The following is a 10135-nucleotide window of genomic DNA, read 5'->3' as shown; positions in this document are numbered from 1 at the left end:
CGTGTCTGAACTGCCTATCTATTTACTTTATTCTTCTAATAACTGGAACAAGTGTTGAAGCACAGAATTAAGTATTAAACACGCATAGTCTTAAACATTAAATGTTTTTCTTATGTTTTTTATTAAAAATCTTAATGTGTACGGAAAACTTAAATTTTAACTGTATTATAAAGTAAAGTAAATTTGTGTTATCTGAATGATAATTGCGAACAAGTAACTTTGTAATGTTACTCATTTATATTATTCAGTATTATTGCGATTAATAATAATTTGTTGCGTTTAATATTTGTTAAAGAATGTATTAAACTTATTATAAAATGCGATAAAAATATATATATTTTCAAGATGAAGTAATAAATAATTTAGGAATGAATTATTTTTTAAAATATTACTCTGTCAACTTCTGAAGGTTCAGTAACAAATGTATTTTCTTTTAAGAAGTTATTTTTAAGGTGTACCGATTAATCCAAGCGCTGAGACCATCGATTACACAATTGGGATTGTATAGATATCAGAATAAGTAAGTAACCAGACGTAGGATCTACTAAAAAAATTATCATATCAATAGGCAGAGATGAGGTAATAATTTCTTTAATGCAAATCACTGGAGACGGTGGGTATACATGATTTAAATAATAGCACACGCACACCTGTTGATTGTTACCATGTATATTCTACGTAGGTAACACCTTTTTTATTAACAAATATAGCATGTATACTTATTCACTGATGAACTACAAAATTATTGTGATTTATGAACATAAAATCACAATTATAACATTACAGAAAAACAGAAATTAAACGAAGAATTGAAATAACAATATCTGACAAATTTATTCGTAATAAATACCGAATACACAACAGTAAGCGTGAAATGTTCGAGCTTCGTAGGAAAATGTAGAATAATTGTCTTTCTCGGAATCCCAGAGAAATCCCACTGAACTTTGGATGGATTGTCCTGTCTTTTCTATAATAGTCACATTAACTACAATTTTATATCTAAAACGAAGCACAGAAATTTTAATGAATATAATAATTAATTTGGAACAGCATTTCGTAGCAAACAGTTTAATATAATAAAATAAGTAATATAACATAGTCTTTTATATTAAATACCTGTCAAAGTTTAATTTCCTTATTTTTTCTTTAATATCAGCAGCCACTGATTTACAAACTTGAGGGCAAGTTGTTGCATCATACGAGATATCTTCGAGTTTATTAATCATTGTTGTCTCTACAATTCTATCCACTGGATCAATTTTAAAAGGATTGTGAGCTTCTAAACGGTACGTGTTGAGGTACTTTACTGCCTAGAAAAAATTAGTTAATTGGTATTGAATTTGACAAAACGGATGTTAATTCTTCTAATTTTTTAATAATTTTTCTCGTTCGTTAATATTATGAAAATTGTAAAAACCAATAACACTAATATTTATGAAATTTTCCCATCGTGTAATCATTAATTATAATAATTTATTTATAGAAGACATTTCTATAGGTAAAAACAAATAAATTATACTTCTTACCTCCCTTTCATTGTCCTGAATTTTATCATTCACGTCTGAGTGTAAAGGCATAATGTATCGATTAATTAATAAAAAGTAGAAAATTCCAAATGTTAATGAATATATCAAACACCGATTAACTGTAAACTCAATAATTAAATACTGTTACACCTGTGTCAATTATACTTGCATTGTGTACATACATGCATAATACTACTTCACAATGTCATGTTACTTGGGTAACCGAAATAAACAGAATTGATTGATCAATAATTGTAGAATAAAATATAATCAATATAAATATTTTCTCAAGTAAATATTTATATCTAATGTTAAAAAATTAAAAACGGAAGTTTCTTTACTTTTTCATCTTATATTACTACAATATTATTCATACAGAGTTGATGTGATAAATTTTTATTAATAATTTCAAATAAATTTCTATATTTTTATTCAGTTTTTTAAATATATTATTTACATTGTTTGGGTTTATTAATACGTAGGCGCAAAGATTTCAAATTGTATCGATTTCAAAGTTATATCGAACTAATTTCGATTATCGAACGATTAACGCATTTTTGAAATTGATGCGTATTTTGATAGTGTAACGTGTATGGTTTTTAAAAATGCAAGATTGTTGGAATGTTATTAATTATTGAAAAATAATATATTTGAATCAGAAATAATGAAATAATATTTATATTAAGTAAAAAATGTATATATATTATTCTTGAAAGTGAATGGAAATGAAAGTATGAAATCGTTGCCGTACTAAGGTTAGCTTAATTTATTGTAACTTAAATTATATTGTATTTTATTTGTTTAACATGAAATTAAATGAGATTATAAATGTATTTAGTAATATCAGCGTTTAAATAAACATGAGTTATTGTTTTTTACAAAACTATGTGCATAAGAAATAATAATTTTTGTTTAATTACTAGTGTAAAGTAATGTTTACACTCTGTATATTGAATTTAAGTACACAAAGCATTAAATAACACTTAAATATTTATATATTTCTGTATCTTGTAATAACATACTTAAACATTTATATTAATTTAATTGATTAAATAAAGTAAATTGTATATATGATACAATGCTAGTTTTACCTGCATTGTTTTATGTTACAGAAATTATGTAATCCTTAGATTATTAATTAATAGTTATTTCCATGTAACAATGGCCTTTTTATACCTTTTTTAAGTTAGATATAAATTTGATAATGTTTTAGTTACAGATGTCATACATATGTAACATATATTAAAAGTAATAACAAAGATATATATGTAAATGTGTAGAATAAATTAATTTACATATTGTCAGTGTAAAGTCTTAAATGAGGTTCAATATTTAAAATAGAGTTATATTTAATGAAAGTGTCTTAATAACTATATAAAAAGAAAATAAAAACATTTAAACATATTTTCTGTTATAAGTACAAAGATCTATACATTCATGCCTGAAACATAGCATTAAGTGGAAACATGAACAACTTAGTTCACTTTATATTAAATTTTTGTTATATCTTATTGTTAAAGACAAAATTAGTTGGACAGTTTTAATGCTAAATATAAGACATGAATGTACCGTATCTAACAATACTATATGTTATTAAATACTTTGACATAAATTACTTTAAATACTAATACTCAAAATATACATTTGTGCTACTTTAAGCTGCATACAGATCAAGTACTACTGACATAGTAAAAGATTTCTGCATCAGTTGAAACTTTTTCTTTATAATTAAATAATAAATACATCTCATCACAAAATTTATAAAGATACAATTTTTAATACAGAATAATTATTAATTCCCCTAAGATAACAATTCAACTTCAGCTTGTATGTTTTGACGTGCTTGTTCTTCATATTTTTCCCGAAATTCTTTAGAAGCAAAAATATTTGGTATTTGCACAAAATTCTGCAGGACCTAATTTAAAAGAAAATACATATAAAAAACATATAAAAAAATATATATATATATATATATATATATATATCAATACAATTCAATTCATTCTGAAATTGTACTATTATTACATTACCTTCAAACGTAAAGCAGTATACATTGGCTCACTCAGAAAAGAATATTCTCCACGAATCTTCTCTCTATATTCTGCATAACTTTCTGGAGAAGAACCCAACACAGCCATGTCTAAGTCTAAAAAGTAATGAGCATCTTCACCACCAAAGGCACCTCCAATTTTATGAGCATCTGTACTATGCGTTGCAGCTACTTTAAGAAGTTCATTAGCCTCTTCTCTTAACTCTGCATCCTACATATACATAAAAATTAAATTATTATTCTTATATTTCATAACTTAGTCTTGACAAATATTATTACAATATTACAAAACGATAGTTACAGCAGCTATTCCAGCTTCATCTGCAAATGTATTAAAATGCTCTAAATTCTTATTTTCACCATCTAAAGCTTTGGGATCATATTCAAAGCTGTAACAAAATTAAAATGTATATTGTACTAGTCATTTACTTTATTTTATGAAATACTTACTTTTGAAAGAATAAGGCAAGAAGCACAGCTTGAGGATTTTTTAAATTATCTTTGATCTCATAGTAACAATTTAACTTCTCTCGTAGAGAATCTAGATTATGATAGGTACGTTTTTCTTCAGAATAGGCTTCCTGTAATTTCATGAACCATGTATCACAGACTTCGCTATTTAAAGATTCAGTTGCTTCTTTCCAACTTTCTTCTATTGATGCCATTTTCTTCTAAAATAAAATTAAAATGTAATAGGCTTCTTAAACATTTTTTGAAATTGAATCTTTTACTATAGTAAATATATATTTGAGATTTTAATAAGAATATAATAAAACTCGTGTTTTTAATTAAAAGAAATAATGATTACTATTATAAGAAAGAAAGAAAAATGTTAAGAGCCATGAATAAAGTTTTTTTTAATTTAAATATACTCACGGTATATTAAATAAGTCAAACAATGTGATAGTTTAACTTAGAGGTGAAAAGCAAGAAACTGTGCTTCGCAGAAAATTTTGATTACCGATACATAATGTTTCGTTGCGGGTGTCTACTGACTGAATGAATTCTACTTGATAAAATAAAGTCTGCTTCCACTTATTGATCGAATTGTGTTCGCGTTTTATCAGCGAAATACAGAGTGTCTTGTAATTACGTATGTAGTACTTTATATATAAAATGATACATTCAAACCTTTTTTTTAATCTATAAGATTATAAAAGCGTTGAAATTTAAATAAAATACGAAATTTTAGTTTTTACTTGTGCAAAATCACTTATAACAAATTGTATTAAATTCGCACCTGGTTGGTAACCCTTGAGATGCTGTTGGGCTTCCCCGCGACACCGCGAAATATAGGATAGACTGGACATGCAATAAAATTTTTGTCCCATGGCCGAGGGGTTTCGTGACCCTCTTACCATTCCCAAATCATTATGTTTAGTAAGCAAATGTTCTATATTTATTAATTATATTCTCATTATGTTGCTTCGAAACTAGAATGCAATCTTTCAATGAAAAAATGTCATAAGTGACAATCAACAATTCTACCATGAGATTCGATACATATGCTACGTGCATGTATATGTGTTTTTACTTGCAAAGAAAACTCTTTACGTTTTTCGATTTTGCCAATTTCAATCATCAATTCGAATATAATTTTTAAATTCACTACTTTTAATCGTAAGGAGCATATCAAAACGTCTGTTTTTTTATACAATCGGTATTTCAGACTACTGGACACGAAATCCCATAAGATGTCCAGTCTACCCTATTTCTCGTCGGTGTCCTCAAGTATCCCACAAGGGATGATAACCATAGATAGATATAATCACATAATATTATCATGATCTCTTCTGTTATTTCACGTATAAAGATCATGTTATGAGAATATTATTATAATATTAATATCTTTTACTCTATAGTTGTATGTGTTTGAAATTTACCGCTTGAGCGAAAGAGTATCGTCCCTTTATCACGCGAATGTGTGTGTGTGTGTGTGGTGTGTTTACAAGATATGAAAATATCTTATCTAGTTAAAAGTATTTTGTCAATTTTCTTGTGATTGCAGATTGAATATCCTTGCAAAATTATGAATTAAAATATATGGATTATTGTAATAAATGTATATCAAAAGTATTATAATTCAGAAATAGTTATTCCATAAATAAACCATAGCTTAACCTTAAAGATAAATCAAATGATGCAAATTTATACAATAATAAAATTCATAATATTATATGACATAACAAAGTAATCATTTTAGCAAAAATGAAAGGTATAGTAACAATATTAACCTTTTTGTCTTATAAATAAAATACATTTGACTTTAAAAAAACAGATAATAATGAAAATATATGTATATCAATTATTTCTTCCTTGTTATTCTTTAGAATTCTAAAATAGCATTTAAAGATATACATCTTCTTTTTATAGTTACAGATAAAAGAGTAGACCAAAGTATTATTACATTATTTTATATTCTTATTATTGGACCTTCTTCCATTGTATTATTTTTGTATGGATTTTTCCCTTTAACAAATTATGATAACACAATAGCGACTGAGAATGATATTCCAAAATATATAGAAAATGTGAGGTAAGTTGTAAAACCATTAGAGGATAAAGAAATCAATATATTTATATTGAATAATCACTTTGACGATATTAAATAAATCTTGTAGAATAAAAATAGAAACATTGTATCAACCAATGGTAAAAAGAGTGATCATAATGGTTATTGATGCTTTGAGGTGGGATTTTATAACAGGATCAATTGGAAAAGTGGCTATGCCTATAACAAGTAGTCTTATAGCAAATTCTTCAGCATGTTTGTTTCAAACTAAAGTACATTCACCAACTGTTACAATGCCACGAATAAAGGTACCATACTTTCAATGAGATAATTTTATTTTCATATTTTCATTATATATTCATTATGTGTGTATAGGCAATAACAACTGGTGTAATTCCTAATTTTATTGATGTGGTTTTAAATTTTGGGAGTAAACCAGTTACTAGTGATAATATACTGCTTCAAGTAACAAAATATGGCTACAAATCAGTATTTTACGGGGATGAAACTTGGCTTATGTTGTTTCCCTCTATATTTAAACGTTATGATGGTACTACATCGTTTGTTGTAACAGATTTTACAGAGGTATTGTGAATGAATTTTTTATTATATTGGCAAGTATATATAGTATTATATAATTCATTTAAGATTACAAATTTAGGTTGACAACAATATAACTAGACATTTACATAAAGAATTATATGACAATACTGACTGGTCTGTAATGATTCTTCATTACTTGGGACTTGATCATATTGGTCATGTTCATGGGCCATTTAGTCCACTGATTAAAACAAAACTTAATGAAATGGATACAGTAATTAGAAAAATTCAAACAAAGATCAAAGAATGGGTATGTGTAATAATTTTGATTCAATACTTTTTTAAACACAGAACAGTAGTTTAATATATTTAAAAGAGAGAAAAACAATTATAATATATTTTCTATACTTTTAAAAATAGTGTAAACTTGTTATCTTCAGAATCAAAATAATGATTCTTCTTTGTTTATTATCTGCGGAGATCATGGAATGAAAGATTCTGGAGGACATGGTGGCTCGACAATATCAGAAACAATTGTGCCTTTCATTGCAATTGGTGCTGATTGTATGCAAAATGAAAATCATTTTACTAAAATAGATCAAGTGGATATTGCATCTACATTGTCTACAGTTCTGGGTATTCCAATACCACACTGTAATTTAGGAAGTGTATTTTCGGATTCTTTATACAATTTGTCCACATCAAAGAAATTGTATATACTGTATTATAATGCCAAGCAAGTGTTCAATCATTTTCAGAAATTGATGGACTATCAGTCGGAATGTAAGTAAAAAATTTACTTATACATTTATATTTTTTACCATCTCGTAATATGTTGCATATTCTCATAGATGCATATAAAAAATATATAGAAGCAATAAAACTTCATTCTGCGTGGTTGAATACTAAGGATCATCCAAATGACATGACAGATGATATTACAACTTCCTATAAGACTGCACTTAAGGGAATGAAAGAACTTCTTATAAATAATATGATAAAATATGACTTCCATATAATAACAGTGGCCATATTTTTTTTAAGTCATGTAAGGAATTCAATTTTATAACATGATGTACATCTTAAACCGGGGCTGTTCAGCAAAGCACAAACCTATCTCTCTAACATATAAGTCCATTTCTTCCCCTTTGTGGTAGCTGTCCATAGCTTTGCCTCCACTTCTGACCACAGTCATACAGATCCTGATTTTGGTCCTTGAGAAGGCCTGCTAAACAACCCCTTGATGATTTAAAATTTAAATATATATATGATAATTATTTTTTAATCATTATTTCAGATAATTTGCATCTTATTAAGAAATAATACTTACACATTAAGTAGTCCAAAAAGTACCATTTTATTGATTATTTTAAATATAGTTCTTTGGATAGCAGTAAATCATTTTTGGAACTTTGAAGACACATCGTTACTCTTTTCGAAAAATTTAATTAGCTTTCTAATAGTATTATTTATAATCAGTACTTTGGTTATCAATTGTTGCTTACTTGCCAATAGTAATTATACTAACTTTTTCATGCTTAAGGTAAGCAATTTAGAACATAAGATACACTGGGCCATCAATTTACATGGTAAAATAGAACACTATTTACATTTACATATTATTATATGATTTTATAAATATTTAACTCAATTAGAACAGGGAATATGAAATTAGAAGGTGGTTGTTTCCCCTTGGTACAGTTATACATGCGATAAGTCTTGGCAGCAGCAGTTTTGTTGAAGAAGAACATCAAACTTGGTATTTCCTCTGGGTTACATTTCTTGCACTGTTACTTTACAATTCTGCTGCGAAATTATATGCGCGTTTAGGATTGTAAGTCAGTTTTATTGTTATACGAAGAATTACATTATATATGGTGCTTTATCATACATGTTGGCTGATATTTACAAATTTATTAATACTATCAACATGACGAAGCTTAGCAAAGTATGATGAAACGCCCTGTGAAGCAGTTTTAAAATTTAAATATTAAAGTCCAATTTATATTTCCAGAAACTACAAACAGTATTCATTTGCGGAGACTTGTATAAAAATTCTATTACTACTGATAGGACATAGAATTCTTAGAAAATTAAACAGTACTGGAGATAAATATGCTCATCTTCCAGACATAGCAGGATTCTTGGTAGAACAAGAAAGTATGTTGGGAATGACAGTTATACTTATTATTGGTAATTATATAATAATACATTCTTATAAAACTATTTCACTACAAACACAGGTTTAGATATTTTTACTTATTTTCTTAGCCCTTATACTTCTTATATGGCTTGATTTTACACATGAAGAGGGAAAGTATAAAAAACAATCTTTAATAATTAATGTAATCATGGGTATGTGTATTTACTTTCGTCATATGCACAACAATAGTGTCAACAAATTACCATTATATCCTCAATCTAGGTAAATTTCCTTTTTATATTGAAAATTGGTATAATTATTTCACGAAATCATATAAAATCTTATTTTTGCAGGGGATTATACGAAGTACAAATCTTCTGGGTATTACTAGCAATTAACTTTTTTAATTATACTTATCGTTTAGTGTTAACCATTCAATACAATCAGGTAATATTTTTAAAAACAACATTATATTTCATTGTACGAATGTGGATCATGATATCAGCAATGATACATCAGCCACATAATGTGATTCTTTTGCCATTACAAATAATTTTTAGTAATGTAATTCGCGCGATACTGCAGAACAATAATATTCAACAAATAAATGTGTTTGTGTACGTATGGATGGGCAACGTATTTTATTTTTATCAGGTAAAATTATATACGAACATTTCAATATCATTGTTAATGATATTAAACTGAAGTTAATAAAGTAAAATTACATTCCTTTAGGGAAATTCAAATAGTCTGGCAACCATTGATGTGGCCGCTGGTTATGTTGGTATACAATCGTATATACCACTTGTTAATGGATCATTATTAATAATTAATACCTATTCTGCGTCCGTTTTGGCGTGTCTTTTGCTAATTCACCAAGTACTATCACAATATTCATATAAGTAAGTATTATCAGGATCTTAATCATCAAAATTTGTTCTATTATAACTATTCGCTATAAAATTGCTTTCTTTTCTTCTAGTTCTTGCGAGATTATTATGCAAATAAGTAAAACGTACATTACTTGTAAATTATTACCACTAGCTGTGTATACAATTATAATCAGCATCCAACGGCATCATTTATTTATATGGTCGGTATTTTCGCCGAAATTATTGTATGAAGCTGTACATTTCTTTGTTATTTGCATTATAATATTTATCATATTAATTTTGATTATGCTACAAAAAATAATAAATAACTGTAATAGATGATGCAATATTTTTTATTTTTTTTTAATCGAAGTGTCATACGCGAGATATAAAAATATAAAAATGAGAATAAAAATATGCAATTAGTACCAAGGATAATTTTATTTTAAACTTCCAAATTTCTTCACAATCATTTACATTTAACTCGAT

The 10135-nt window shown here is 26.8% G+C and overlaps 3 protein-coding genes across 9 annotated transcripts; 1 reads left to right on the top strand and 2 right to left on the bottom strand.

Annotated features, from left to right (window-relative positions):
* Positions 1–611: 611 nt before the first annotated feature.
* On the bottom strand, positions 612–1767 carry LOC116429028 (dynein light chain Tctex-type 5). Its single transcript, XM_031981394.2, has 3 exons — positions 1527–1767; positions 1117–1310; positions 612–999 (listed from the first exon to the last, which is right to left on the bottom strand). The coding sequence occupies exons 1-3, from the start codon at positions 1575–1577 to the stop codon at positions 834–836; spliced, it is 411 nt and encodes a 136-aa protein (XP_031837254.1). The 5' UTR covers positions 1578–1767; the 3' UTR covers positions 612–833.
* A 300-nt stretch (positions 1768–2067) lies between these two features.
* PIG-G (phosphatidylinositol glycan anchor biosynthesis class G) lies at positions 2068–10093 on the top strand. Of its 4 annotated transcripts, none has more exons than XM_031981512.2 (15): positions 2068–2281; positions 5585–5791; positions 5950–6112; positions 6198–6396; positions 6464–6673; positions 6750–6941; positions 7072–7414; positions 7483–7679; positions 7929–8174; positions 8287–8465; positions 8646–8824; positions 8903–9056; positions 9128–9428; positions 9510–9676; positions 9757–10090. In XM_031981512.2, exons 2-15 carry the CDS (start codon positions 5785–5787, stop codon positions 9986–9988), a joined length of 2769 nt encoding a protein of 922 aa, XP_031837372.2. In that variant the 5' UTR covers positions 2068–2281; positions 5585–5784; the 3' UTR covers positions 9989–10090. The 4 variants fall into 4 exon arrangements, with proteins under 4 accessions (XP_031837372.2, XP_031837374.2, XP_031837371.2 ...); XM_031981511.2 differs by lacking the exon at positions 2068–2281 and adding an exon at positions 5272–5440; XM_031981513.2 differs by lacking the exon at positions 2068–2281 and adding an exon at positions 5284–5498.
* Positions 3231–4961, bottom strand: LOC116429077 (uncharacterized). Of its 4 annotated transcripts, none has more exons than XM_031981524.2 (5): positions 4817–4961; positions 4027–4247; positions 3878–3965; positions 3557–3787; positions 3231–3441 (listed from the first exon to the last, which is right to left on the bottom strand). In XM_031981524.2, the coding sequence occupies exons 2-5, from the start codon at positions 4239–4241 to the stop codon at positions 3328–3330; spliced, it is 648 nt and encodes a 215-aa protein (XP_031837384.2). In that variant the 5' UTR covers positions 4242–4247; positions 4817–4961; the 3' UTR covers positions 3231–3327. The 4 variants fall into 4 exon arrangements, with proteins under 4 accessions (XP_031837384.2, XP_031837383.2, XP_031837382.2 ...); XM_031981523.2 differs by having other exon boundaries at positions 4708–4824; XM_031981522.2 differs by lacking the exon at positions 4817–4961 and adding an exon at positions 4453–4701.
* Positions 10094–10135: the final 42 nt, after the last annotated feature.

The sequence above is a fragment of the Nomia melanderi genome, chromosome 14 (assembly GCF_051020985.1).
Source record: "Nomia melanderi isolate GNS246 chromosome 14, iyNomMela1, whole genome shotgun sequence".
In the NCBI taxonomy this organism is placed as follows: domain Eukaryota; kingdom Metazoa; phylum Arthropoda; class Insecta; order Hymenoptera; family Halictidae; genus Nomia; species Nomia melanderi.
This window is presented reverse-complemented; position numbering and strand designations above follow the sequence as displayed.

What these genes read in the sequence shown, in the direction of transcription:
- LOC116429028 (XM_031981394.2), bottom strand. Translation starts at nt 1,577, where the DNA reads ATGCCTTTACACTCAGACGTGAATGATAAAATTCAGGACAATGAAAGG. An exon ending in TTCAGGACAATGAAAGGGAG is followed by an intron (nt 1,311 to 1,526) that starts GTAAGAAGTATA and finishes AATTTTTTCTAG; the next exon opens with GCAGTAAAGTACCTCAACAC. An exon ending in AGGAAATTAAACTTTGACAG is followed by an intron (nt 1,000 to 1,116) that starts GTATTTAATATA and finishes GCTTCGTTTTAG; the next exon opens with ATATAAAATTGTAGTTAATG.
- LOC116429077 (XM_031981524.2), bottom strand. Translation starts at nt 4,241, where the DNA reads ATGGCATCAATAGAAGAAAGTTGGAAAGAAGCAACTGAATCTTTAAAT. An exon ending in ATGAAGCTGGAATAGCTGCT is followed by an intron (nt 3,788 to 3,877) that starts GTAACTATCGTT and finishes ATGTATATGTAG; the next exon opens with GATGCAGAGTTAAGAGAAGA. An exon ending in ATACTGCTTTACGTTTGAAG is followed by an intron (nt 3,442 to 3,556) that starts GTAATGTAATAA and finishes CTTTTAAATTAG; the next exon opens with GTCCTGCAGAATTTTGTGCA.
- PIG-G (XM_031981512.2), top strand. An exon ending in TTGTAACAGATTTTACAGAG is followed by an intron (nt 6,674 to 6,749) that starts GTATTGTGAATG and finishes TTACAAATTTAG; the next exon opens with GTTGACAACAATATAACTAG. An exon ending in CCATTATATCCTCAATCTAG is followed by an intron (nt 9,057 to 9,127) that starts GTAAATTTCCTT and finishes TTATTTTTGCAG; the next exon opens with GGGATTATACGAAGTACAAA.